The following is a 23,102-nucleotide window of genomic DNA, read 5'->3' on the forward strand; positions in this document are numbered from 1 at the left end:
CTCAGAGCAGATTCAGATATGGTGACTTCGGAGCTTGACTCCTTTTCCCCTCTGACACACAGGTGATGTATCCCTATAAAACAAGTACTCCAGAGTTGCCTAGGAGCTTGAAAAAAAAGTCCTATTTGTCTTCCAAGTGTGACAAAATCTTTCTGGATCAACTGGTGAAACTTTTCAAATTATACTAGCTTGTTACCTTGCACTGAAAGGGTAGATTATAGATTTAGAGTTAGAAAGGACTTTCAAAATCTTTCTCGTTCAATGGTTGTCAACTTATTTTTTTGTTCAACAACAAACAACAAAAATTTGAATCCTCAGAGTAATTTAATATACTACTCATAATACTCTTTTAGAGTTATTCATTAAGGATTTACAATGTCTACAATGATTTTTGCCCCCAAAAGCTCCAAATTAAAAAATTATAATTTAAAATCCAAAATTGTATTCTAGTTATAATTATGAAAACTCTAACTTTTGAAACTCTAAATTGTGCACATTATTGTGACAGTTTAAAATCACTGAAGAAAAAATTCTGTAATGTTTCAGACATGCTTTTACATATTTTCACAGAGGAAAAATATATATTTATAATATATTTGTATATTATTATCATGTACAATGTATAATATATCATTGTATGTTATGTATTATTATATAGTTATATATTAACATATTTATAATATATAAGTGTATATATATACTTAACATAATTGGGCAATTATTTGCTGATAAAAGAGCCTGAAAGAAATTCTAGCACAAAGCTATTTTATTATGTATTATTTTATATTTATATAATTATAATATATATAATTATATGTATATACTTAACATAACTGGGCAATTATTTGCTGATAAAAGATCGTTAAATTCTAGCACAAAGCTATTTTATTTTATATTATTTTATATTTATATAGTTATATATATATATATATATATATGTATATACTTAACATAATTGGGCAATTATTTGCTGATAAAAGAGCCTTAAAGAAGTTCTAGCACAAAGCCCTTGAACTAACTTTTGCAAACCACTAAATGGGCGCCACTGATTTTGTCACCTTCTCTCATATTACAGATGAGGAATATGAAGCCCATAACAGTAAAGCGTTTAGCAAGGTGGCAGAGTGGATAAAGTGCTGGGCCTGGACTCAGGAAAATTCATCTTCCTGAGTTCAAATCTGGCCTAAGACATGTGATAGCTATGTGACCCCGGGCAAGTCACTGTTTGTCTGTTTCCTCACCTGTAAAATGAACTGGAGAAGGAAATATAAATCACTTTAGTATCTTTGCCAAGAAAACCCTAAATGACATCACGAAGAGTCAGACACGGACTGAAAAATAAAACAACAACAACAACAAGGAAGACTAGTCAAACATGACTGAAAGACTGAACAACAACAACCATCACAACAACCACAAAGGTGAAGTAATTTGCCCAAGACAACATAGGTAGTGAATGCCTGTGACATGAAACACACCCAAGTCTTCTGACTTCAAGGAGAATGTTCTTATTGTACCATACTGCAGGGGTGTGTGTGTGTGTGTGTGTGTGTGTGTGTGTGTGTGTGTGTGTGTGTGTGTGTGTGTAGAATCCCACTTGGACAATGAAAGAGAATGCAGAAAAGCTCATAGGCAATAAATGCAGCAGGAGTCTGTAGAAACAAGAAAATTGGATGCACCAGGCCATTTAAAGCTTATCACACTAGCAGATGACACAAAGTATAGGGGTTAGTTAACATGATGGATGAAGAAAATAATAATAGCTCTAGCATTTATACTGAAAGAGATGAATGTAGGTTTTTAGAGAATTGCAACCTCAATGTGCCACCTAGCTGCCCCAAGCCACCTACCTGCTCCTAAGTATATCATATGGAAAAGGAAACATGTTTACAAGGATACCTATCATTGTATACTCAGCCCTGACCCTCAGTATTTGAGAATTTTCTCCCCACAACCCAACCCCTAGCATCTGCTGCTTTTCTACCCAGATTGTAGTTACCCCCATCCCAGTGGAAACTCTGTTAGGTCCAGCCATTAAAATTACTTAGATCTTATATTTTAACAAAAGTAATACACTTTCATTATATTAGGGAAAGCATGCTAAGATTAGTGGAGACCAATTCTGGTGTACTTCTGTATTCTTAAGAAACTCGGGAAATTTTAGAAAAATCAAGTTCAGTTTTATTTTTCTGGAGCTCTCTGGAGGGCTCTAGAAGTGGGGAGAGGATAGTTAGTTGTATGACACTCTTATCTTCAGGGACAACTAGATTCTCCTCAAGGTATAACCTTGGGGAAATCATGTAACCTCTCCAGGCTCGTTTGCTCATCTATTAAACGGTGGGGAGGAGAGGAAGGGAAGGTAGGACTAGATATCTAGACTGATAAGATGTCCTCTAGGTCTAACATCCATGCCTCTATGGTCCTAGTGTTGTGGGATTTTTGTGTTTGTTTTTGTTTTTGGTAGGGAGAGAGGTGAGACTAGATCTCTCTGTTTTGAAATGCAACAGCTACTCACAGGTCTTAAACAGATATGGATCAGTGTGGAAACTTTAACCTGGTCCAATGTTCTGACCTGGACCACTTCTTCCCTCCATAGGGATACTGGTGACCCACCACTCCCTGGGGCTTGTCACAGTGCTACCACGCTTACTGGCACCTTAACCCTACTGCAGCTCAGACCTCCTGAACTTAAGCAATCCGTCAACCTGAAACAGCCTCAATAGCAGAGATTATGGGTGTGTGCCACCACGTCCAACCTGATCCTAATTTAAATCAGCCTCATGAAATGCAATCCTGCTAGCTCATGCCCACCCAGAATACAATGGGGACGCACTTTTGGAGAGTAGTGCAGTTCTGTTTTTGTTCTTTTTCCCCTTTATCATCATCATCATCATCATTTTTTTTCCCTCTGCTTCAGGCCTTTTGGGCCTTTATAGCTTTATGAATTTATTGTAGCTGATAAATATATTCTATCACCACTCCCTGCCCCCACCTGCATAGAAACCACTAACACCTTTTCTTATTTGCTAGGTACATGTAATAATGTATGTTACTCTCTTATTTTGTCTGTCTAGATATTTTTACATTTGAAATAAACTCCAAATTAATGCTGCCTCCCTTTTTGAGTTGCCATTTTTCTCTGATGGAACTTTGACGGAGCATTACTTTTCTATTCTTTATCCTTACTTGTAAATCAAGGCTTTAAAATGATCATTTCCAAGATCTTCCTGTTACTTTACCTAAAATCTGGCTCACTTGCTTTTGTTGATTTTCTGTGGTATATATCTAGGTTTATTTAAATTTTCTAGAATTATTTTAAGGAAATACATAAATCTGTAGTGAATTCCTTTCTTGCTTTGGATTGTTAGATGTTCCTGGTAAATATATTTAGTGATATGTTTTATTTTTCACCAATACTTTCCTCTGCAGATGTTTCAGGGTCTGGTACATCTTAATTCTTAACATTAAAGATAAACCTTTAAGAAGACATTACTTCTTTACTCACATCCACATATTAGTCAGTTTATTTTTCTTTGTACCAACGAGAACCTTTCATATTCTTTCCATTTCCCTTCTCTGGGAGCCAAGATTTATTTCTAGTAATGTTGTTATCATTTCCATAGAGTTATCATTAGATAAAACATACATCAGGTTAGCTCTTTCCCACCTTTTCTCTTTCCTGGACAATTTCCTTAAACATGTTTTCTGTTATATTTTTTGTTCCAGTCCCATTACCATTTTTCAGTACAGATAAAATAAACTTGAAAATTTAGCATAAGAAAAAGAGAATAAGTGATAGTTTTCCTAGCACTTCCTCAATATCCTCTTACTATCTTTGGTTTATTATGTATAGTGAACTTTCTTTCTCTTCTTCACTCATTATTTTGTAGACAAACTACTAATTTTAAGTAGAAAAGAGATGGCAATGATGGTGGTGATAACGATGGTGATGATAATGATGGTGGTGATGATGGTGGTGATGATGGTGACGATGATGATGATGGTGGTGATAGGGATAGTGATGATGATGATGGGGATGGGGATGATGATGATGGGGATGGGGATGATGATGATGGTAATGGGAGTGATGGTGATGATGATGATGGTGATGGGGATAGTGATGATGATGATGATGGTGGTGATGATGATGGGGATGGGGATGAGGATGATGATAGGAATGATGATGATGGTAATGGGAGTGGTGATGATAGGCATCATAGAATAGTGGATAGAGAGGACTGGCTTTGGCATCAGGAAGACCCAAATTTCAGTCCTACCTTTTCCATGTACTGGCTAAGGGACCATGGACGAGTAAGTCATATAAACTTTCAGTGCCCCAGACAATTCTCTAAGACTATAAGTAACATGAAATGGTGGAGAGAGTGCTGAACCTGGAGCCAGGAAGACCTGAGTTCACATTCATTCTGATACTAGCTACCCCAGGCCAGTCACTTAAACTTTGTGAGCCTCCGTTTCCTCATCTGTAAAATGGATACTAGTAGCAACGAACTCAGTACTGTAGTCGGGGTCAAATGAGATAATGTAAATAAAGTGCTTTGTAAACTTTTAGGTGCTATACAAACAACAATTGTTATTGTTGTTGTCACTATTAGTATTATTATTTTGTTCTTTTCTTTCTTTTCAATGGAGCTCATGTAGAAATGATTCTGGGACTAGATGCTGTCCTGTTACTAGTCTTTTCTTTTTAATGTTCTAAACTGTTGCACAGGTAGATAAGATAACAGATTTTTGAACTTAAATACAAATTTTAGGATATAAGATTATCCTCTGTAGGCTCACTGAAAATATCTTCAATTAAAATTCAGTAGCAGACTTGGGGCAGCTGGGTGGCACAGAGGATATAGCAACAGGAAAACCTGAGTTCAAATTCTGCCTCAGGCAGTTATTAGCTGTGTGACCTTGGGCAAGTCACTTAACCCTGTTTGCCCCAGGTTCTTCATCTGGAGAAGGAAATGGCAAAGCACTCTAGTATCTTTGCCAAGGAAACCCCAAACGGGGTCATGAAGAGTCAGATAGGACTGAACAATAAAAAGCAGGCAAGAAAACAGAGATGATTGTACCTCATCCTGTTTCCACTTGAGTATGATCTGCTCTACAAGGTCTCTGTATTTTAAAAGCTTTTCATTCTATGCATATGCACAATCACATGAGTATTTGTTATAGCAGCATCTATTTAAAAAACCACATTGTTCTTGAGCTTTGGTAGATCAGTGTTACATTTGGACAATTGTGGACAACAATTTTGGGGCAGCCAGGCAGTATAGTGGATGGAGCTCCAGGCCTGGAGTCAGAAAGATTCATCTTTGTGAGTTCAAATCCAGCCTAAGATGCTTCTGAGCTGTGTGATCCTGGGCAAATCACTCAACCCTGTTTGCCTCAGTTTCCACATCTGTAAAAAGAGCTAGAGAAGAAAATGGCAAACCACTCTAGTATCTTGGCTAAGAAAACCCTAAATGGGGTCATGAAGAGTCAGACACACACACACACAAAAAAGACTGAACAACTGGACAACAGTTTGGTTTGTGATAATGATCTGGTTCCAATACAGTTGATCATTTGAGTTTTCCGGATATTTTCAAGGGCTGTATTTGTAGTATGTAGCTTTGTCCTCCATCAGGCTATGAAAGATCAAAGACCATTGGATGTATAATTATAGCCAACAGGTCATGTCTTGCTAGGCATTTGATATCTGTTTGCTTGCATGATATACATTGATCACTAAGTCTGGTGATCCTTAAGGATAATCCTTTCACAATTTCCAGACCCAAATTGCTATTATAAACCCACCTCTCCATTTCTACAAACAAATCTACATGATTCTGCCATTTGTTTGGTGGCTCTCTGCTGATACATTGTTGGCTGAGTTCACGCTGGTATCGTCATCCAGGCAGGACCTTTTGATTTCATCTTTGCATCTTAGCTTGTCATAAGCTCTCTCTATAGGTAAACTTCAACCTTTCAATTACATTTGACAAGGCCAGTGGTATATTCTTGTTGTCAGCCTTTACTATTATTTAGTGAAGTGACATCTGCTTGTACTAAAAATACAGGGTGTCCCAAAATTCTTAATGCAGTTTTAAACTTTAACAGTTCTGTAGGTTTTGCTAACAAAATTAAAATAGATAATAAAACATTAATAAATGTATTGATTAAAGTTAATTATATGTTAATAATACTAATTTATAATAACTTTATAGGTTTTGGATTTGTGAATTAGGTGGTGAGGATTTTGACTGACTGGACCTGTAATTTTTTTTAAAAATATATTTTTAAAAATTTTCTTTTTGGCTAGGCAATAGGGTTGTGACTTGCCCAGGGTCACACAGCTAGTAAGTGTTATGTGTCTGAAGCTGGATTTCAACTCAGGTCCTCCAGAATCCAGGGCCGGTGCTCTATCCACTGCACCACCTAGCTGCCCTGGACTTGTGATTTTATTAGTGTACTAAACGCCTAGTGAGCGACTCCCTCTATCCATGCAAATTAGCACCTACTTTGCAGTTTATAGCATGGGGGAGTTGCCTGGGTGCTTTGAAAATAAGTGACTTATCCAGGGGTCACATAGCTGGTATGCATCCCACTTGAACTCAGGTCTGCTTGATTCTAAGAAAAGCCCTCTGCTCTTGTGTGTTTCCTCTCATTATTATTTACGTCCAGAACAACAACAAAAAGATAATCATTGATGATATCAGCTAATATTAGTAGCAATAACACTACTATTATTTGTTGTCGAGTCATTTCAGTCGTGTCTGACTCTCTGGGACCTTGTTTGAGGGTTCTCTTGGCAAAGATACTGGAGTGGTTTGCCATTTCCTTCTCCAGTTCATTTTACAGATGAGGAAACTGAGGCACATGGGGTTAAGTGCCTTACCTAGGTTCACCTACCTTGTGCATGTCTGAGGTCAGATCTGAACTGAGGTTCTCCTGAACCCAGGACCAGCACTCTATCCACAGTACCATCTAGCTGCCCTGTATTATTATTAGCTGATAGTATGTGAAGAGTTAAACATCCAAGTGGCTCTCAAGCTAGTTGAACAGGCTCATTAGCTAAAAGGAAGTCTTGGGGGTCATTTCTCTAGGATGCTATGACTCACGTCCATCCTCTTACCAATTTTTCTGCCTGGGCAGGTAGGGCCCTCACTATCTCTCTGGAAGCAAGAACTCTTCCCTTTCCCAGAAGTGTAGAAAACAATTTCCTCCTCGCCTCCGTCTACCTTCATCTAGCTAGATTATTTTACCTAATTCTTCACACTTTCAACTGTAACTATAACCTATAGAATATACACTGGGAGAAGGGACTGCTTTATTTTTGTTTTTGTATCTCCAGTATCTCATACAATGCATGGCATAAGGTGCTTACTCCATGCTTGTTGAATGAATGAACAGTGATGATAGTAAGGTGATGTGATGCCCATCTATAAGCAAGTATTGGCACAAAAAAAATATTCTAAGCCAAGACTACCTTGGTAAAAGTTTTTTCTTCTGAGTAGGGAGTCCCAAATGACAGAGGAAAATCTTCTTGAGAATCACAGACTTAGAGGCTTCAACTTGAAAGGTTGTAACAGTTCAGTCACATAAACTTCACAAAGCATTTGACCCTAATGAACGGTTTTGTGTATTTAAAAAAAACTCAAACAGTAACAACTGTAAAACTATTGAATCCTCCTAATAAGAGGAATGGCCAGCATTGTTAAAAGTTGTCAATGTCATCTCTGATAATTAGGTAGCTATTTATATTAGAAAGTGGCAGTTGTTACTTTATGATGCATCTGTGTGTAGCTTTTAGCCCCTCCTCTCAGGCATTTACTGTCTTGTGAAGCATTATTTATAATGTTTTGGAATTCCCCTTAAAACTACTGTAGAAATCTTCAGTAGAAATCTGTCAAATCGGCGATCGTTCTAAAACGCCTGACTTTGATCTTGTTATGTGACCACACCAGGTGAAAGATCTGTTTTTCAGGGTGGTCATTATTTCTTCATTGTTATAGTCTTTAAGTGGGAGTCAATTCCAACATATGAGTTGCATGACCTAGGTTTCTACAGAAGCTGGATTTCTTGCCCCCATATACTGAGGCCACCATCATTCACCTCCAGGCTTAATCTTAGCCCTCAGCCCTGTGACCAACCTAGTCCCTAGGGATCTGATGCCTCAACGTCGTTACTTCTGTGGGTGACTGTGCTTTGAACTGTATCTTGTTTACAGCATGTGTACATGTGTGTGTTGCAGGATGGGGGAGTCTTGCCTTACTTCTTATTGCCCACCCTACCAGCGGATGATTGTTTTCCTGCCCAGCCCCCTACCTATCAGGCTGCCCAGACTGATGACAGGTCCTGTTGACTTGCTGGGACACTCCATTTAGGGCCACGATTGATTCTCCTTGCCTGCCCTATTGGTCCTCTCACTGTCCCTGTGATTTTCCCAATCAAAACATTTTTCTTGAGTTCCTTCTTAACATGTGTTGCCTCTTCCCGCTGGAATGAAAGCTACTACAAGGAAGGACTGTCATTCTTTCGGAACTGTATCCCAACTGCAGAGTACATACAAATTAATAATCCTAGGCTTCATGCATTCAATTCTCTCTTCCATCGATCACCTAACGCAGCACAGCAAGAACATTGGACATGGGGTTGGAAGACTGATTCAGATCCTGGCCCTGCCTCTTAGCAGCTGTGAATCAGGTTGCTTTACCTCTCCACGCCCATTTCCTCATCTATGAAATGCTATTTGCATTATCTGATAGTATACTTTCCCAACACCCCAACTACTTGCCCAGAATACCTCAAGGTATACATTGCTGGGATCTTTCTGGATTATTGCCACTGCCTACAAGACATTTTTATCTTTTGGTCCCAGCTGTATCTATTCTGATTCCTCTACTATCCACAAAGATTTATTACTGAAAAAGGTAAATAAGACTAGGATGGAAACAAGCAATTATTAAGTACCTACTATGTGCCAGGCACTATGCTATTATCATCCTTATTTTACAGGAGGGGAAACTGAGGCAGAGCTTGAGTGATTTGCCTAAGATCACGTAGTGTCTGAGGCTACATGTGAATTCAAGTCTTCGTGACTCCAAACTTAGGGCTCTATCCACAACAAAAGCTTATAGGAAACTGGAGTTTCTGTGGCATTCAAAGAAGTGTTGACATCACTTAATGAAAAATTGTTCATGCCTTTTCCATTTCTCGTTTAGAAGCACAGTGGGATTACAGGGATGTAAAAGTCTAATTTTTTTTTCTGTGAAAGATTATGATTAAATTAGGTTTACAGTTATATTAGTAGTAGTGGATACTTTTTTTCCTGCTCTTAAGATAATGTCCTCTTACTGTTTTGACAAATGAAAGCATATTTGAGTAACTGTCTGAAACTAAAAGTTAATTTTTCTTGTCTGGATATTTAGGTTGTGGCTCTTTCGAGGCAGCTAGGTGTGATAGTGGATAGAGTACTGGACTTGGGAGTCAAGATCTGAATTCAAATCTTGCCTCAGAAACTACTTAGCTGTGGGATCCTGGGCTAATCACTTAACCTCTCAGCCTATCTGTAAAATGAAGTTAATAGTACCTACTTGTCTGTGTTGTTGTAAGGATCAAATGAGGTATGTGCAAAGTACTTTGGCAACTTTAAAATGCTATATAAATGCTAGCTATTATATACACACACACACACACTATACTTTCCCACTCTGTCACTTCATTTACGATTCTTACAGTATTACAATCTTTATTTTACATTTACTGAATCTAGAAGGAGCTAAGTATAACATGTTGGAGGCTTTATAGATTAAAAAAAACCTGTCTGAACTAATTTTCTTTTTTATCTTCGTCTTTTGATCTTCAGCTTTAATCTAATTTTTCAAAAACTCAAACTTCCAAAGGTCTGGGCGTCTGACTAATAGGAGTATGTTTGCTTGAGATAAAATAAATAATGAAAAGGAGCCTCCTTCTAAAAAAAAAGCTGTACTTGACATAAACAGCAGTTAATGCTATTTCCAGCTAATGATATGTAGCTATAATTGTTTTGAACTATGTAGTTTTGATGATACATAAATAAGTCTTAGGCGGGCAAGGCTTCATGAACAAGACAATTTGTAATTTTTTTTTTTTGGCACAGTCATTTCAAAACAAGGCTTGATTCACCTTCAATGGACTAGCAACTTGGAAAAGAATCTAAGCTATTAATCTCCTGGCAGGAATGTGAACATATACACGAGTGACCTGGGAAGAATAAGAAACAATGCCCACAACGTTTTCTAATATCAAAATATAGCAATTTATTCAAGACACTGAATATGATCTGTTGATTCTCTCCTTGAAACAAATGAGTTACGACACACGAGGTGATTTTTAAGTGTGTGGGTGAGTAGGGGGTGGCGGGGGGAACAAAACGGGTCGATGTTGACTTAACTGAACCTGGGAAATGCTGACGGAGAACTGAGTCTGGCTGCAAGTCTGACACAGACAATAAAAACTGCACAAGCCAGAATTCAAAAACTTCAGTGAGTGGCTGAAAACATTTCTGCATTTGACAAGAAACACAATTTTTTTTAAAGGCAAAACAAAGATTTTTTTTTTAAAAAAGGAAAAAATAACAAGAAACAAAAAGCAGACCCTTACGTTGGACAAAGTGCACGTCACTTGGCTCTGAAATGATCTATATATATATTTTTTAAAGACAAATCAAAAGTAAAGTCCTACAATGTAGCACGGGGTTAGTGCGTGTTCAACCCTGTCACGTTAGGCCCTTTTTGTCCCCCCATGGGACCAACCCAATGCTTCCTAGGTGAAAGATGCAGTACTCTTTATTACACTGAGCTCAGGCACAGGACCTCCAACATGGCTCTTCATCTTTTCAAACCCAGTTGAAGACAGTCAGTGAAGGATAGATTTATTTAGTATGCTCACAGAAATTAGGGCATTTGGTCACTAAGTCATTAAGTACTTCTGTTTCTCACAATGTTTAAGAATTGTAAACAAAGTTAATTGATAAAAATAAAACAAACTGTCCTTTGAATAGTATAAAGATGACTCTACTGTCTCATTGGTAGTAGGGCAGACATCTTGAGTAAGTAGTTACTCGATAAAATATTTGCTGAATGGATTAACAAAATGATTTTTTTTTGAGGGGGTTGATGGATTTGTGTGGAATCATCCACACTCTGTTATCTGATTCTTTGTGAACCAGTGGCATGTTTTTGAAAGACAGATGGCTAGGATGAAGGGTTTCATCTGTGGCCTGGAGCAATTTCTCCTTCTGCAAAGCTAACATAGCCTCCTTAGCACAGTGCTGTAATTGAATTTGATCATGCAAATGGGGTTCAAATTTACCAAGAGTTAAAATGAAAATACTTTAGCAAGACCCTGGCTGCCCACATTAATGTTGAGATTGTCTAACTGGTTCTTCTTACCAGATTCCTTGCCTCCATTTTTTTGGGGGGGGTGGGGTGGTCACTGGTGGTAAGCATTAAAAATGGGGCCACTACCTTTTGAGGCTGTTCAATCTGTACAGTGATTTACTTTGGGGGAGGGGTGAATGTGGGGCAAGTAGAGAGAGGACTAAAGATGGCACTAACTACACTGTTCCACAAATCTACCTAGACAGCAAGGTAGGTGTCATGTTATTTGAAAATCGATGAATTGGGCCCACTGTCTTCTAAGAAGGGAATGGTGAAACCTCTAGCTTGGCTTTGTTTTAAGTGCCTGGGGAACACGTAGCTGAAAAAAAAAATACTCTGATCATAAGCAGAGCACTTCATTGGTCCTCTAGAGGACAGATCTTGGATAATTTAAATACCCAAGTGGTATCTCGTTAATCATCCTGGAACAACTAATAAAAACAAAACAAAACAAAAAAACCATGCAACAGTTTTGGTAACTGCTTCAACTCTGTTCCAAAATACTGTTGGAAGCTCTTCTCATTTCATGGAGACTGGCTTCCCTCTCCACAGAGGACAATTCATTTTCTCAAGAATACCCTTGATCATCCCTGGAACATGCACCCAGCTGGAATCTGTCTGTTATCAGCAGCCCACAGGGGCTCCAATCACCAGACCAATCCACTGATCCCTTCCTAGGCTTGCAGTAAAATGCATGATTTAAAAAAAGAGAGCCTCTTGTTTCCTCTCACAAGTATCTTCCCCTATTGCTAATCTTAAAAATAGGCCAGTGTAGGGTTTTGAAAAAATAGTGCAAAAGATCACCTGATCACAATAATATGGAGCTCTGCTAGGAACACAAAGAAATTACTATCTTAAAAACAATCGTAAAAAGATTTATTATTCAAACAAACATTCTCCCTATTTTCTCATCAGGGAAAGTAATTATAAAGAGTGGCAGAAATTATTAATAATATCCTACCTACATATTTCATCCTCAGGAAGGAAAAATCTTCCTCACATTTATTTTGGTTATTCTCTAAAGTCTGATCTTGGAGTCTTTTAAAGTCTACTCTGTGATGACTAGCCAATGGTAATCTCTAGAATGGTGATGATACCAAAGAGCTGTGTCTGTTACTGCAAAAGAAAAAGAAAAAAAAAGAAAGAAAAAAAAAAGGAATGAATAACAGTTGAAATCATGCCTTGGGGGGCAGGTTTTAATGGCACCTTCCATACCCTATGAGTTTGGAAATTTCTGTGGCTTCCTGGTGCCTCTAGTCTGTTGTTAGCTACTAAGGTGAACCTAAATCTTGAAAAATGAAATACTGTACTTAGAACCAAGAGTTTGGATTTTTTTTTTAGTACGCTGCAAGCAAGCTGATGTGTTAATAAAATAACTCACACAGTAAGTGGGGGAGAGAAGGTTGACATCTGTTCAACCACATTTTCCTATAGCATTTCATGAGGCCAAGAGGAAAAGGGATACTACATCCTTAAGTACTTCAAACTCTGTCTGTGTCTTTTACATGAATCACACAAAGCTAACTACTTCTGGTGGCAATTTTAGGTTTTTAAAATCGTTTAACATAAAAAATATTTTTTCCAAAAATACTCCGGGTTCTTTCTCTTATAAGTCATTTTTCTCCTGTAAAAAGTTCCCCTAGCCCTCTACTCTCACATAAAGCACTTAATACACAATTTATTGAAAGTGCCCCTTAGATGCTAAGGTCTAATGCATGGAGGGGAAAAAAAAGAAAGGAGTGAATGAAGAGATGAAGGTGGGCATGATAAGAGAGGAGGAAACTGTCTTTCAAAAATTTTGTCATGTCCATCAGGCTGCATCTACTGTGGGCTTACTGAACAGATAAAAAGAAAATAAAACCAAAAAAAGGGGGAAAAAAAAGAGAAGAGGAATAAAACAGAACAGGGGAGAAGGGAAAATCCCAGTTCCAATCTAAGCCTGTAGGTGCCCAGGCTGTCATTTTCCAGCTGTTAGAAAAACCATTGAACAAAAAAGAATTCTAGAAAATAGAAAGTGTTGAGATTACAAAGTCGCGCATTTCATCAGTACAAACTGGTCTTTGAACGTCCTTTGGGAAAGCAACTGTAGTGTCCAAATTGGAAGGAAAAAAAAACACCACAAGGAGGAGGAATTTTTTTCCCTTTTGGTTTATCACAGCATTTCGCTTTTTTTTTTGTTTTGTTTTGGTTTTTTTTTGTGTGTGGTTTTTTTTTGTTTGTTTTTTGGCACAGCTTTCATGGTTTTGTTTTTTTTTTCCCAGCCATCAGAAAGAGTTCTCAGATGCAAACCCAACAAACAGTTGCAGTGTCTAGCTGGTGGCTTCATGCTTCCAAGGCTGAATGTTCCAGGTGGAAACCATCCTTTCCCCTGTGATATGACTCTGTGTGTGTGTGTGTGTGTGTGTGTGTGTGTGTGTCTGTGTGTGTTTTACTCCTTGATGAAGATTACAGAAAAATACTAGACTCCTTGTGGCCAGGGAGAGTTGTTTTCATCGTACACTCTAACTTAAGTCAAGTTTGTACAGTTTTGAGCTGTTAGAATTGTTTTTGAAGAGTGCTGCTACCCCACACATTCACTGCTGGTCCATTTAAAAATTTTTCTATAGGCATTTGCCTTTACTTCCGCAGATCTAGAACACAAACCTGGAAGGAAAGAGAAAGACGTTATTATTATGAGAGGCTACAAATACACAATTCTGTGATCTACAAATTCAGTCTAACATTTCACAGATGACTGTTTGAAATGGTGGCTCAGCCCAAGAACCACCCAGAATATAAGCCAAACCACTACAAAAAGCATTTATTAAGCACTTAGCATGTGCCTGGTCCTGGAAATCCAAAGGAAAAAAAAAAGAGATGAAACCATTCCTGCCCTCAAGAAGTTTATATTCTACTAAGGGGCAGGGAAGAGTGAAGAACACATTCACGTATCAATAATACAAAGTATTTGAGAAAGGATGGAATACTGACAAATGGGGATCAGAGAAAGCTTAACACAGAGGTGGACGCCTGAGGATAAGGGTTTTGAGAGTTACAAATGAAGAAGGAATGGATTCCAGACACAGGAGTGAGGGCAATTTGTGAAAATGCACAGAAGAGCAGTTAATAATATAATTTGGTTCAAAGAGAGAGTGTGTGAAGGAGAGTGACTGAAATCAGCCTAGGCCGGCTGAAGCCAGGTTGCAGAGGGCCTTACATGCCAGGCTAAGAATATTTTACTTTATCCTGAAAGTACTGGGGAACTCTTGAAAGTCTGTGAAAAAGAGAGTGGCAAGGTTAGATCTGTGCCTTAGCAAGATCATTTTGGCAGGTGTGGAGAGAATGGATTGGGGAAGAGAGAGTGGAAGCGAGGAGACCAACTAGGTTTTGTTGGGGCTGTTCAGGTGTTTTCAATCATGTCCAACTCTTCATGACCTTTGGGGGGTGTTCTAGGCAAAGATACTGGAGTGGCTGCCATTTCCTTCCATCACAGGTGATGGAGCTATTACTACTATGTGCCAGGCACTGTGCTCAGTGCTGAAGAGACAAAGAAGGACAAAAACCCCCCCAAACAGTTCCTGCCCTCAAGAAGCTTACATTCTAATGAGGAAGACAACATGTAAATAACTATCTATATCTATCTATCTATGTATCTATGTATCTATCTATCTATCTATGTAGAGAGGGAGACAGAGAGACAGTGAGTGCGTGACACACATACAGATCATGGCCAGAGGTCCTCAGTTCATATCCCACTTCTGATACTACCCGTATGACCTTAGCCAAACCACTCATCTTCCCTAAGGCTTCAATTTCTTCATCTGGACAATGAGGGAGGTTAGGCTACATGGATTCAGCCTAAGACCTACAATATTATGAAATCTGAATTATTTGGGACCTAAAGAATTATACAAATGGAAAAACAACTACTCAACCACTAATAACCTTGCTTAAAAGAGGTGGCATAGAGTGCATATGATGATCTCAAAGAAAGGTATAATGGAAAGTGGTGGACTTGAAGTCAGGTGATAAGGCCTCTTTACAGAAAGAAGGCTCCCTTGGGGGCAGGGACAGCTTAATTTTTTGGCTAGTACTTAATAAATGTTTGTTGAATGACTTAACTTCCAGGTCTGACATTCATAAGCAGTGTGTGACTGAGAAAATCACTTAACTGGGCCTCAGTTTTCTTATCTGAAAAATGAGAGATTTAGACTAGATTATTCTCTTCTCATGAGAGTAAGGGCTAGGATTTGAATTTCTGGGCCTAAGTTTGAATCCCAGCTGTCCTATTTACTATTTGTGTTGCCTTGGGCAAGTTCTAGACCCTTTTCTCTTCCTTCTGTTTCTCTCTCTCTGGGAAATCTCATCAGCTTCCATGTGTTTAATCTCTGTGCAAATCACTCCCAGATCACACAGTGTCCAGCACATGCTGCTGTTCAGTTGTGTGTCAGAACATTAAAAATCCTGCCTCAGACACTTTACTTAGCTGGGTGACCCTGGGCAAAACACTGAACCTCCATTTCCTCATCTGTAAAATGGAACTAATAATATCACTCTATCTCAGGGCTGTTGTGAGGATCAAATGCAGTTTGAAAACCTTGAAGTGCTACACGGATACTAAGTAGTATTGTTATGCTACAGGTATAACCTGTCTCCCTTGTTAGAATACAAGTCTTCTAAGACTAAGGGCTCTTTCTCTTTGCCTTTGACTCTTCCCAAGTGTACACAGTCCCTGGCATACTATAGGCACTTGCTGACAGCAGATACTTGCTTAAAGATTTCACTCCTTTGAATTCCAACTAGAGTAGATCATCTCTAGGACATCTTTCTATTCTAAATCCTACATGTCTTTCATGATTCTCCATTTCCTCAGCTATTAAATGCGATTAATAATACTTGTTCTACCTACATCACAGGACTTTTTTTTTGGGGGGGGACAGGAAGGAGAGGAAATTATTTTGTAAAACTGAAAGGGCTAGAGAAATGTGGATTTCTACAACAATAACTACTCCTGAAACCAGACTTCCAATAGCTAACCTTCAAATACGCAGTGAATAATTATGTTACTTCCACATATCAAGGAAAGAGAAAAATGATAGATTAACACAACATTCTACACACTGTAGGTACTGAACATTCTCCATTGGTGTCACCTTATGAAAATATCCGACTCTGCCCACCCTTATCATATTTCAACATCTCAAAAGATCCATGACTTCCTCACTTTTATGCTCTCCATGAAAACAAATCACAACTCTCCCACCCCTGAGTAAATAGTATTTCTGAGTTGCTATGGTCATCACCAGGTAGCCAGCATGGCAGAGTGGTACCTAGGATTGAACCCTAGCTCTGCAATTTATTTACCACTTGTGGAATTCTGGTTAGCTGTTTAACTTCTCTGGGTCTCAGTCTCCTCATTTGTAAAATGAAAGAGTTGTCCCTGATGGTCTCTTAAGGTCCTGTCTGGTTTGAGATCAACGATCCTTCTAAATGATGAGTCTCTGAAAACTTAGGTGGGGACTTCTAAGGAAAGACATACAGTCCACCCCCAAGACCAGGCTCAGTGGCATCTGCCATATTTTACTTTCCTCCAGTATCAGCATTGAGAACTTAGGGTTCCCCCCCGTACGCCTTGATGAGGCATCAGAAGAGGATGTTGTTGGAAGAACCTTCCTTGCATTATCCTCAAATCACTGCGTGATTCTATCACTAAGTTTTGCTCATAAGAAAACCCCCCAAATAAAGAAGATGCTTACAGAGCCGTCAGATGCACTCGCTCCTACTTTATCTCCCCTAGCATTCCAGCACACCTCGAAGATTCCTCCAGTGCCTCTGTAGCTATGTACTAGAGTTCCACTCTGCAAAAGGAAATTAATTTTCACTTAAAAATGCAATTTAACACTTAAAATAGAATTCTGATGTTTACTATCAAATAATCACGGTGGAGGTTTTGCAAAAAGCTAAAACCTGAATTCTTTTCTGGATACAGACAAGCCCGTACCAGGTAACCAACACCTCAGACACAATGAAATCATGCATATGACATCCTATTAAATTGATAAATATAAGCCTGGAAAGAGCAGGAAATACTCTTTGTCTGGGCCAAGGAAATTCTCATTGGATAAATATTTTGGGGTTAATTAAAAGGCAGCTGAAGTACGAGATTCTAGCACAGGAAAAATGTCAGAAAACCTTGGGTCAATTTTTGGCTTTTCTACTGTATAGAAAAGAAATTGCTATAACCTCCATAAAAGGTAAACATGTGCCTTGCTTTACTAAGCTGGAGTAAGATTCATTTCCCATTTCCAATATGGTGAGTTATTAACTACTTTTCCCCCTTTATACCTAAAATAATATATTTCTTTTGGGGGGAGATTCAATATGGATTAAAGTAGTTTTAACATTTTTTTTCTATGCAAATTATTTTTTACAGAAAGAGGATTCGGAATTTTTTTTTTAAAAAATCAACACAAATTCAGAATGGTAGTTTATAAATGGAAAGGTCAATTTTTCCATGAATGTTTTCAAAAGTGAAGTGTTTCAATTATGTTTTTTGTATGATATATTTTAGGACACAAATCCCTATCCTGTACCTTATTTGCTTCATAGACCAATAAGCAATTATCTTTCAACTACTGAAAGGAGAATTATTTACTTATGAATTTCTTATGGCAAATATCAAAACCCATGTTGTCATTTCCCTGCTGCTTAGCATACTTCTAAATCTCTTACTGGTTAAAGTTCTTCCATTCCTTCACCAAACACTTTGAGAATCTAGGTGCTGAAGGACATGGGTAGACCCTTCAAGGACTTATAGTCCACTGGGGAGAATAAATAGAATACAGCATAGTATGTGATATCTACGTGGATAAAGTATGCACAAACATAAGAAAGAGAGGGATATGAGAGTTCACAAGGACAGTGCACTTGTTTTTGTGAGGATTAAGAAAGGCCTCCTTAAATATATATGTATAGCCTGTATCAGATTGCGCGCCATCTTGGGGAGGCAGGTGGGAGAAAAATTTAAAACTCAAAAGCTTATGGAAGTGATGGTTGATAAATCAAAAGAAAGTAATTAAAAAAAAAAAGAAAGGCTACCTTAAGCAGATGGCATTTGGGCTGGGTTTAGAAGTGCTTTCCCTATATCAGATTGCATGCTATCTTGGGGTGAAGGGTGGGGAGGGAGGGGGAAAAATTTGGAACTCAAAATCTTTTGGAAGTGAATGTTGAAAACTAAAAATAAATGAATTAATTTTAAAAATTAAAAATTAAATTAAAATTAAAAATTAAAAATAAAAAAAGAAAAGATGATGTGCTTTCCCCACAATGGCTATTAGTTTTTAATCATAGATGAAGCCAAACAGAATTAAGAAGGTATTCCAGAGCAGAAAAGTTAGATTTTGGGATTATCTTCTATTCAGGATTATTCGTGATCCTAGGTAGAAGCATGAGTTGATTCCAAGACAAAATCTTGCAATAAATTTCTTGTATATTTGTTTTCTTTCACAGAATTTTAAAATCCGTAAACCCTGCCAGAGAATTGTGGCACGTCTTTGACAAACAACCAAATAGTGAAACATTTAGCACACTTCATTATGTATCATTATCATTCAGGAAATAGTTTGCATAAAATTATTGGATAAGGTTTTTTTTATTCTTCTTTCAGTTGTTTCACATTTTAAATTATTTGTTTGGGTTAAAACAGTTTCCACAGCCCTCAACTACCCACAAACCATGTACCATCCACCATCTTGGGTATATGAAGAAAAGTTAATAATTATTTCCATCCCAAGAAAAAGCTGTTTGGTTATGTGTTCTGTGGATCTAACAATTAAGGTTTAGGTTTCATTTTCTGGATAGATGTCCATAATAAAAGTCATGCAATTACCTGAGTATTCCAGATGTGGACACATTTGTCAAAAGAACCACTAGCCAAGTACTTTCCATCAGGGCTAAATGCTACACTGTAGACAGGTTCTTGGTGCTTGGTCAGTGTATGAATGCAAACTCCCCGTTCGACATCCCACAGTCTGACAGTAGAATCGAATGATGCACTAGGGAAATATCAAAGAAAAATTAAATTTAATGCTCTTGCTTCAGCCATTTTTTTTTTACTGTCTTCATTAAACCAGGTAACACATTTTATTTGCGGCTTATTTTACTTTTCTATTCTTTCGAGTTGGAAGCCTGCAAATGAGAGAATTCTTTCCAACTCCCTACTCCAAAACTGAGTTTTTGGATTTGTTTTAAAAAATAATAGATGGCGGCAGCTAGATGGCACAGTGGATAGAGCACCAGCCCTGGAGTCAGGAGGACCTGAGTTCAAATCCAGATTCAGCTGTATGACTCTGGGCAGGTCACTTAACCCCAACTGCCTCACCAAAAACAAACAAACAAAAAACAAAATAAAAATAATAGATGGAACACATAGACATTTTATGCAAATTATCTGAAAGTGTTCAATATTTATTATCACTTGTCTCTGTTTCAATAGGTGGGCATAGGAATATTTCTATACCAAGTCAGATTTTTAAATACTTACACTATTTAAAATGTAAAACACTATTATTCTAATCAGATTACAGTTTTGAGAAAATGGCTGAGTTAACAAATTTTTTAAAACAGTTGGAAAGTATTCTGCAGTTCTATTTCTGAAAGCTTGGGAATCAGAATTACCATCAACATCAAAAGAATAACATATTTCTTATTTTTTTTAAAATAAGGTTTTATTGATGTCTAGTTTGCTACATCATCATATCCCTACTACTCCACATACTAGAGTGCTATCCCATATAACATAGTATTTTTTTGAATTAAAATAAAGAGGAAAAAAACCCAGCACAACTGATAGTACATTGAAGAAGGTGAAAACAGAGTACGTTGTGTTAATACCACCCATCTGCACAAGGTATGGGTTGGGGTATACTTTCATTTCTCTTCAAAGAATAACATTTCAAATGAAATAAGCTGTTACCCAGAATTCAATCCACCTGGGCACTAGTAAATGAGATTTCTATAGTTTGCCAGTGGCTTGAGAAGCAGCGTGATATAGTGGATAAGGCTGCCACGGTTGGCACTGAGGCGTGCCAATCACCTAATAGCTACATGACCCTGGGCAAATCACTATATTTTTTGAGTCTCAGTATTCACATCTATAAAATAGGGATAAACAGACTCAGAGCCACAACCAGGAAATTCTGACAAATGGGGAAAATTTAACCAAAAGAGGGGCAGGAGAGCAGGGGAGCTGTTTGAGGTATGACAATTTGGAGAGAAGCTGACACACAGGAGCGAGGGAGGCTGAAGAAATAGGAACAGAAGGTACTCAGCTCAGAAGGAACAGATTATGGGGTTGAGACTGAATGACTGGGAAGCTTGTAAATGACAATGATTAAGGAGTTGAACAGGGTGGAGTGAACTTTGAGGGGACTGCTTAGTGATAGTGAAGGGGAGAGTAATGGTAGTGGGGACTGAGTACCCCAATTTCTCCTCCTTGGCCTTGTGTGTGTCAGGAGTTGTAAGAGAAGAAGCAGCCGGCTTTGGAAAGAATGCCAAGACATGGCATCTTTAGGAGGAAGCTAGGTTTTACCGAAAACAAGAAGATGGAAGGAATGTGAGAAGGAGTGATCTAGGAAGAAGAAGAGTTTGGGAACGTAGAGTAGGGTTCCAGAGACCAGAGGGGAATGAGTAGAGTTAGGGCTGGAAAAGAATTATAATAATAATAACGATGATGATGATGATAGTACTCAACCACATCCCAGGCACTGCCACCCAAGCTCATTTGATCCTCACAACAATCATGGGAGGTAAGTACTAGTATTTCCATTTTGCAGATGAAGAAACTGAAGGAAAAAATGGTTAAATGACTTGCCTAGGTCACACAGCTGGTTAAGTATCTGAGGCTGGTTTTGAACTCAGGTCTTCCTAACTCCAGGCCCAACACGCTATACATTGTACCACCTAGCTGGTAAGCGGGGGAAAAGGGAAGAAACCCAGGAGAGATAGTCCTATCAGGGGGTAAAATCATGGGGGTACTCAGAGGAGCTGCCCATCTTTTTCCCAATCTCCACTGCCAATGACTCTGCTTCCTCGACCTCTCCTGGTTACCCTTATCCCTTGCAGAAGTATGGACTAGGGGCAGCTAGGTGGTGCAGTGGATAGAGCACTGGTCCTGGAGTCAGGAGGACCTGAGTTCAAATTTGGACTCAGACACTTGACACTTACTAGCTGGGTGACCCTGGGCAAGTCACTTAACCCTATTGCCTAGCAGAAAAAAAAAATATGGACCAGTGAAGGTCCACAAGGTACAGGGACAGTGTACAAGGTACAGTGGAGAGGAAGCAGTGCCTGGATAGGTGAAGATGCCACTTTAAAGTCCCAGCTACCCCAAACTTGTTATGCTTTTCCCTGTAGTTCCTACTCCAAAGAGTTGTTGTGAGTATAAAAGAGGGTAAGGTATGCAAGGTGCTTTTTAAACTTTCAGTAATTAATGTTCATAATTAATTCAGCTCAAGACTTATTTTGCTGAATCCCTACCATATGGCAGGCACTAGGCACGGCACACAGTCCCAGGACTCAAAATCCTCATGACTTACAAAGGAGGCTCATACAAGCATACAGACACCAACAGTATAATACAGAAGGTGGTAAATGCTGTAAGACACACAGAATATTAAAGACAATTGGGGAAGGAGAGATGTCTTTCAAAAGGTATGACAGCGAAGATTTCATGGAGGAAGTTGTATTTGAGCTGGGCTTTCAAAGAGGAATAGGATCTTGATGTAATATATCCTAGAAAGAAGGTATAATATGAGAAAAGGAAAGGAGGTAGGAAAGTATGGAGTATAATCAGGGAACAGCAAAAAATTCAGGTTGGCTGAGGTACAGAAATGGGTACAAGAAAATAAGAGGAAATTTGAAACACTATATTACAGTAATTTTGTGTAGGGCATTCAGGGCCAGGGTGAGAAGTATGGTTTTAATTTGGGAAACAAAAAAGTTAATTAAAGTTTTGAAGAGGTGAAAAATATGATTTGGGCTGTACTTGACGAAGAATAGACAGACTTAAGAAATGGGCACCAGGCTACTGAAAAACTTCAGGAAAGAAGGAATTATGAGTGGGTGGAGTCTTGCCAAGGGTGGTACCGATGGGCAAGCGAATGAGGGGACAAATAAGTAGCTCACGGGGCAGGCAAACTTGACAGGGTTTAAGAACTGCTTTTTGGGGGAGGGGTTGTGAGGAAGAAGAACGTACTAAAGATGATATGATGTTTCAATGCATGGGTCACGGGGGAAATGATGGAGCCATCAACAGAAACAGGGAAATCAGGAGTGAGTTCTCTTCCAGATGTTAATTTTGAGTACGTTAATAATTCTTTTTTAGATATCAATGGGACAGCCAGATGGAGCTGTTCAGTTGAGCCCTGAAAATGGAGGTTGGCATCGACCAGAAAATGGTTAAACCGTGATATATGAACAGAAGGAATATCACTACAAGAAATGATGAATGATAAATACAGAGAAGCATGAAGACATGAAATTATTGACGCAAAATGAAGTAAGTAGAAATAAGGAAAACAACACACAAATCAACAACTGCAATGTGAAAGCAAAGAACTGCCCAAAAAATCCCCAACAATCAAGACTTAATGCTGTGGGATTACAATGACCAATTTTGGCTGCAAAGAAGAGCTATGACAAAGTACCTCT

General features: G+C 38.4%; 1 protein-coding gene across 7 annotated transcripts in view; it reads right to left on the minus strand.

Moving 5' to 3' along the window:
- Window positions 1-10,267: 10,267 nt before the first annotated feature.
- Window positions 10,268-23,102, minus strand: part of TBL1X (transducin beta like 1 X-linked) — a 371,320-nt gene continuing 358,485 nt past the window's right edge. For all 7 annotated transcript variants that reach the window (XM_021006254.2, XM_078146115.1, XM_021006255.2 and 4 more), the window contains 3 exons: window positions 19,282-19,447; window positions 17,150-17,251; window positions 10,268-14,057 (listed from right to left, as the gene is read on the minus strand). In XM_021006254.2, coding sequence (XP_020861913.1) covers window positions 14,031-14,057; window positions 17,150-17,251; window positions 19,282-19,447 — 295 coding nt within the window. In that variant the 3' untranslated portion in view covers window positions 10,268-14,030. The remainder of the gene's footprint in view (window positions 14,058-17,149; window positions 17,252-19,281; window positions 19,448-23,102) is intronic.

This window comes from Phascolarctos cinereus, unplaced genomic scaffold (assembly GCF_003287225.1).
Source record: "Phascolarctos cinereus isolate Bilbo 61053 unplaced genomic scaffold, phaCin_HiC Scaffold_726;HRSCAF=1367, whole genome shotgun sequence".
Lineage (NCBI taxonomy): Eukaryota > Metazoa > Chordata > Mammalia > Diprotodontia > Phascolarctidae > Phascolarctos > Phascolarctos cinereus.